The sequence below is a fragment of the Nasonia vitripennis genome, chromosome 5 (genome assembly GCF_009193385.2).
Source record: "Nasonia vitripennis strain AsymCx chromosome 5, Nvit_psr_1.1, whole genome shotgun sequence".
Classification (NCBI taxonomy): domain Eukaryota; kingdom Metazoa; phylum Arthropoda; class Insecta; order Hymenoptera; family Pteromalidae; genus Nasonia; species Nasonia vitripennis.
In genome coordinates this window covers 25813791-25820922 of record NC_045761.1, presented here as the reverse complement: position 1 = coordinate 25820922, position 7132 = coordinate 25813791, and the positions used below count along the sequence as shown (strand labels likewise).

The following is a 7132-nucleotide window of genomic DNA, read 5'->3' as shown; positions in this document are numbered from 1 at the left end:
GTTTTCCCCGTGTATTTTAAACTGAATCCTCTGCACTATTCACTTCCGAATATTCAAATCACTTTTGTTAAACGAATTTACTGCCTATTCGAAAAAACGCTATAATGATAAACCTTTCGAAATAATTATGCGAAACTATTTAAAGCTGGTAGCGTTCCGCGAATTTCTGTAGTAAGCCCCCGAAAGCCTGCATCATGAAGAAATCCATCCTCGCTACTCTTTTACTACTGTTTGCCTTTGTTTGCCTTGACACGGTTGCATGTCAAAATTCGCGAGGAACGTATATACGAGGGCATTCAAAGTTTGCTTATTTACACAGCTTATCAAAAAGTGACATTTTTTTTTACGTTGATCCAAAAGCATCGCGATGCAGCAGTCCCGCGGATTGTCCTCCCTGTCAGCGTCAGATGACTACCGAATGCATAAACGGCCGATGCGGCTGCAACTTCGATTTTACTTTCTGAATTGTTATTCGCTGTATACAATGAATGCAAACGACGAATTGTGTTTATTTTCGTCCGCATATGCTTAAGGGGACCTAACCACCTTAAAATAATGTTTGTTATGCTGTCATATTTTTAAAAAATAAATAAATAAATAAACTGATAGATGTTAAAATACATTATAATATATGTTATATATAGTAAAAACGAAAAAAAACAGTTTTAAATTTTTTTTTGTGGCCTTATATGCTCAAAAATAGCTATGCTAATAAGCATGCTGTTTTTTTACTGACCGCAGGATTCAAAAGCACTGGAGCACCATATTAAAACAAATCAATAGTTATTTTGTTTGTTGTGAGTATTTTCATGGTCCGAGTGTGGGAGTTTAAAAAAACAGCTGGCCGTAAAAAGTTTAATGGAATGAAAGTCAAAATTTTTGTATTTTTCTTGATTTTATTGAAAATGTTGACTATCGTTCCATAAAATTTTTTAAGGTTAGTTTCTTTTTCAAAATCCCACACTCGGACCATGAGAACACTCACAACGAACAAAATAACCATTGATTTGTTGTAATACGATGCTTCAGTACGCTTGAATTTTGCGGTCAGTGAACAATACTTAATCATCTCAATATTAACTTTTGTCAAATAACATTAAATATCACAGTTATAAGTATTTTGACTATTTTTTTTTATTAATATTACATTTTTGTTCAATATATATCACATTATTCACTTTTTTACACTTTTGTGTTCATCACTGACTGAGACTACTAATAGCGACTGGTATAGTTCAATACTTTTTTGATAACTTCTCATAATACTTTTAATTATCTGACTGCGTCTCAATACTTATTAGCCTCTGAATACGCCAAGCCAAATCTGTAAACACAACATATAATCTTAGAATGAAAAATTGCAATTTAAAAATTTAAAATGTTGTATTTGTGCTTTTTATACACGCCACTTACAATTAAAATAAAATTTCAGTATCCGCCACTGACATATTCATTATCAGCAGTGGGAATATTCAATTGCCTTCTCAATCTTCGTGCTTCTTTTGAATTCATTTCTGTTTGTTTTTCAGCTTCCTTGATACGTAATTGGCCCTTTATCACTGCAGCAGATAATGCATTTTTGCCAGGTTCAATATCAAGGTTAGACATGAGAAATAATAATCCTTTCCAGCCAGCCGAAAACATAATGCACGCTATATATGCTGATATATCTAATGTTTCAAGTCCAACAAAATCAGTCTTTGGTGCGATGTTCCATAAAACATTATTGAAGGACTCGTTAGCATTCTGCGCCTGTCCACCTAAACATTTTCTAAGATGCTCCGGCTCAGACAGTTTTTTAAACACATCTTCAATTTCATCTAAAATTGCTTTTGGTATTGCTGGAGGATGGATATAATCTTGTTCTTTACCTTCTGCAAATGCCTTTTGATATTTGCACCAAGATGCGGATCCAGTAGGACAGTACATATGTTGGGGATTTTCATCAGTCGAACCTTTATGAAAAAAATGACCCAAATTGCTCTGGTCATGTCTTCTAAAGAATCAGAATTTCCTCTGATAGCATTTCCATAATATGTTTGTAGTTCGTTTATTAGTTTATCTGTCAAGCGCCCTTTTCCACCAATTTTCTTTTTATCGGAAAGAATCTTTGATTTAATTTTTTCTTTTAATGTTCTGAGTTGCTTGCCAAAACATTTCTGCCCGTGGCCACAACATTCTTTCTTCGTAACTACTACATGATTACCATACGGCTTTGCTTCCAAAATTTTTGAGAATGTTGAATAATCTCCATCGCCCAAGTAAGATACGTATTTTACATCATACTTTTCTACTGAGCGACAGAAAATATCCACAATGGCTGAAGATTCCATTGATACGGATGAGCCAATAAAATTTTTAGTGCACGATGGTAAGTACGCACTAAACCATTCTTGCCATTCTGGAGTCCCTTCAGATCCATGAATTTTTCCATATAAATTGCACTGTAAACAGTATGAGGAAAGCACTTCAATATCAATGATTTTTCCACTTTCTTGTCCAATAATTGTAAAAACACCATTGTAAGATCTATGACCTCGACGCTGCCATGTACCATCACCTTGAACACCTATGTTTCGCGTACAAGCTACAACTTCGTCTGGAGTATTTGTCAACTCCGATTCATTCTCTGACATATCTTCCTGTTCTAAATTTTTGATACTCAATCAACGAATAGCTTCGTGATTGGAATCATCAATTTCAACAGTTTCTTTGCTTGAATTCTGAGTAATTTTGATTTCCTCTTCAACGGCATCAGTCATGAATTTATGAGCAACATCACAGGTAACGTTTAATAGCTGTTTTCTGATTTTAGTAGAACTTGAGTTTTGCACTGGAGCAGGAAAATCCATCACTCCACAAAAACTTCTGAGGCTTTCAAGGCCACCCCCAACTATTCTCATGGCAAGAATACTACGTCTGTTTAGTTCATAAATATTTGATTTTTTACCAATTTTCTTGCAATTAAAAAAAAAAAGTATCATGTTTACACTTATCACAAGAAATACTATACTTTCCACCTAATCCACTGCAACATTCTTTATACAATTTGATATTTCCACCACATTTACACACTAAATTATTTTCAAGAATTGTAAAAAGAAGTCTCATATCAAAAATCCTATAACCTTCAAAACTGACTTCTTGATAGTAAACAGAAAATAATTTATAAGCGGAAGAACTTTTTTTTATAATTCGCATTACAAACTTTTGGACGTTTTTTTTCTCTGCCAAGAGATCTTTTTTTAGCAATTTTTGTATGACGGTTTCTTGAATACATTTTATATTTTTTATTAAAAGCAGAAGAAACCTGTAGCATAACATAAGCATGTCAACATTAGGCTACGTATGCATGAAGAAAAATTCCGTAGCTACTAAGCTGATTCTACAATAACGCGCTATCTATGTATGCATGTATACACACTCACACACACACACACACACACACACACATATGTAATTATGTGTGTATGTATATATATATATATATATATATATATATATATATATATATATATACTTGCGCGCGTATGTGTATAATTGTGTATGAATTATTCTTTTACTAACTTTGATCGTAAATTTCATATTTACCGGAAAAACATTAATTTTGCAATAAATAATTTCCCAAATTTTTCTAAAAAATAGTGAAAACGTGATCAGCGACCCCAAAAATAGTAGACAACCGATCTGTTATCAATTTTTTATTTGATTTTCAAAAGTCGGTTTACGGTGGTTAGGTCCCCTTAATAAAGAATTATCCGCGAGGAAATTCCTTGAGCGACGCTCTTGCCGAAAAATAAAAAAAACCTGTGATGACACCTTCAGAATTCCCATATCCAAACAAGCGCATCCGTCAGCGCGTTATCTCAGATCGATAATCGATACCGATCGAAAGCTGTTGTTCTTACGCAACTATCGGATAACGTGCTGCTCACCTATATAGATTATACTGAAACCACCCGCGCTCGGCACAAATCACCGTTAAAAACCAAGAAAGCGCGCATGACTCATTATCTTTCGAGGGACAGCGCGAGAAACGATAAAGCCGCGATAAACCGGAATCCGCGATGCCAAAACGAGAAAGTGTCGTCGTTACTCATCGCGTGTGTGTATGTATTATTTGTCGCGCCTCCGACGACCGGAAAAACTAACCACGCACTTCCCGTCGTAAAAAATCAAACCTCTGTATAGCCAGAACAGTGTCGCGTTCAATTAGTCGAGGTGTTCTACCCTGACGAATAAAAGTACAGTATGCGCGTCAGGTGTATACTGGAAATCCCGCATGAAGAGAGACAGAGAGAGAGAGAAAACGATAAGCGCGAATCTCCTTGATCTGCCATTCGCGAATGCTTTTGTTGTATACTCTCCCGACGGCGGTATTTCCATGGCTGTGTTACGAGCTCGCTGGCGGTTTAAATAACGACGGCATTGTGGCGAGGAGCACTTTCGCGAGGCGACTTTCGTTGGGATCGGATCGCACTCGATTTCCTTAGCTCTTTTCGCTTTCGGAGTTGCTGTATACGATATTACAGTGTTTGAGAGAGGATGGCCGGCTCACTGGCGAAAGTTTGCCTACTGCTGCTGATGGTGTGTGTCGCTCTGGCTTGGGCGCAGAACGAGCTGTTTCCTGATAAACCGGACAAGTGGGCGAGTGAGTAGTTGCTTTTGTTTGTTATTTTTTATTTATTTTTTTTTTGTAGGGAAGATTGTATGGGGTCTTTAATTTTTATTCAATCAGTTTGTGAGTCAGTATCAGCTTTTTGATGCGATTGCGCATAAGAAATGGTTTAACTTCGTTGTAAAATTATCACTTTTTTGGAAAAGCTATATTATTTGCTGTATGCATTGCAGAGAATTTTGTGAAAACTTTTATTAGTCACCCGCTCCTCGTTAAAAAACTAGAACTCGCACAAAAGTAACGATAGAGTGCAGATAGAATTTCTTGTTGAAAAAATATTTTAGCATAGAAACGTAGCATACATATATATTATAACAGATTTATTTCCACAAATCTGGAATCTATCTTTGAAAAACAATTGTTTTTAATCACTTGTTCTAAAAATATAAAAACCAATAAAACGGTAATAATTTCATTTTTTTTTTATATTTTCAGAGGAGTGTGACACAGTCAGCGACTGCAAGCCTTGCCAACAAAATCTGATAACCATTTGTGTGTCCGGCTACTGCGGTTGCAAGTTCAAGTACCATTTCGGAAGATGATCGCAATGAAGATCCTCAGTACATATTATATACATGAAATCTTTAATTAGTTATAAATTTCTTATGTGTTCATAAGTATTATTATAACCGTTTACGTTTAAGTATTTCGTAGTATGTATGAAAAGTATTATACGGCTATATCAATGTACAAGTTTTAATAAAAAATTGTTTATTTTGTTGTTAATAAATGAAAAAAATAATGAATTGAAAAATAACTATTTTCATAATTTGTTACTATTTTCCTCTTATCCTTATAATAAATTTTTCCTCGAAAATATATACTTTCCTTGTGATAAGCAATAGTGCGCATACGTTTTCCTGTTAAATACTACAGCTCTTGAATCTTTATTTCATCATTTATACAAAATTACTTTAGCAATTCCCCACATTTCGTAATTTATTTTCTTTTTATCATGTCGTCTAATTTTTAATTTTCGCGCGCTTCACGGCTCTCAAAATAGCCAACATGACGGAATGCTCTTTTCGATTTTGCACAGTTGGCAGTTGGCACAGTACTACACGTGCTACTTCGATGTTTGGTTCGATTTATTTTGGAGCGCAAACCACTTGGACTATTTTAGAAAATAAGTAATAATTTTAGTGCAGTATTAATTGATCGACATCATAAAATGAGTGACAAAGACCCGATAATTTGTATTCCCGGTAAGATTTTATACATAACGGTATATTTACGATTGAAAGTACGAGAATCTAACCTATAAGTTTGTTTTTGTTGCTAAAACCAATTCAAAATTGAATGAATTATCAACAACATATTTAGTTAAAAATATGCATTTACAGGACAGAGATTATGCCCTGCAGATAAAACGAATATTGCTGGGCAAGGCACATATGAACAACTTGGCTACATATACTCCAAATTTGCAGGAATAGTGAAAGTTATAAAAAATGACAATGTAATACAATTAAAATATATTGTTCCGTCGTATAATCGAAAATAATAGCGGGTAAATAATAATTTTTACAATTCACAGACGTGTACGGTTGAAGTTCATGGGATGACGGATCAAAGTATTGTACCTGCTCCAGGGGACATAGTCACAGCAATGGTTACAATTGTCAATCAACGGTTCTGTAAATGCACTATTAAGTGTATTGGTGACATTGTATTGAGTCGACCATACAGAGGAATTGTCCGGAGGGAAGATGTCAGAGCCACAGAGAAAGACAGAATTGAAATGTACAAATCATTTCGACCTGGTGACATAATCCTCGCAAGAGTTGTATCCTTCTACATTTGACAAATGTATTATTGATCTTATATTTTTGACGAGCTTCAGCTTAAAATAATTCTTGTTTTTGGAAAGCTTATTTTCCTTAGCACTGTAATACTTGATTTAGTTACCAATGACAGAGGCACACACATATCAATTGAGCACAGCTGAAAATGAGTTGGGTGTTGTCATCGCTCACAGTGAAGAAGGTTAATAATCTATTTATTATATTTTATAACTTTTGATTGGACATACATTTAAAGACATTAAAATTGCAGGAGTTGCCATGGTACCAGTCAGTTGGACAGAAATGCAGTGCCCCAAAACTTTAGTAAAAGAGTTGAGGAAAGTGGCGAAAATTATACCAGAAGAAGTTGCTGTGCAAGATGGATAATTCTTAACAAGTTATTGATTATTGAATAGATATATTTATTATATTATGTAATTTATAACTGCCTCAATTTATCGTACTTTTTTCATAAAAGTGCATTTATCATACGAGTTTTATATCGTCTCTGTTAGATTTACACACAGAGCTGATAAAAATGATAGATTGTAAGATAATAGGCTGTTTTAAAATGTAAATATCACGTAAAAAATGTATATTTATTTTTGAAAGCGTGAAATAAAACTTGTATTATTTCGTATCGTCGAATTTCATTGTAAGCAAATTTTTT

At 34.3% G+C, this 7132-nt stretch overlaps 1 protein-coding gene across 1 annotated transcript; it reads left to right on the top strand.

Annotated features, from left to right (window-relative positions):
• Nucleotides 1-5720: 5720 nt before the first annotated feature.
• LOC100121863 (exosome complex component CSL4) lies at nt 5721-7110 on the top strand. Its single transcript, XM_001605422.6, has 5 exons — nt 5721-5883; nt 6022-6137; nt 6216-6464; nt 6583-6664; nt 6734-7110. Exons 1-5 carry the CDS (start codon nt 5850-5852, stop codon nt 6847-6849), a joined length of 597 nt encoding a protein of 198 aa, XP_001605472.1. The 5' UTR covers nt 5721-5849; the 3' UTR covers nt 6850-7110.
• The last annotated feature ends 22 nt before the right edge of the window (nt 7111-7132 follow it).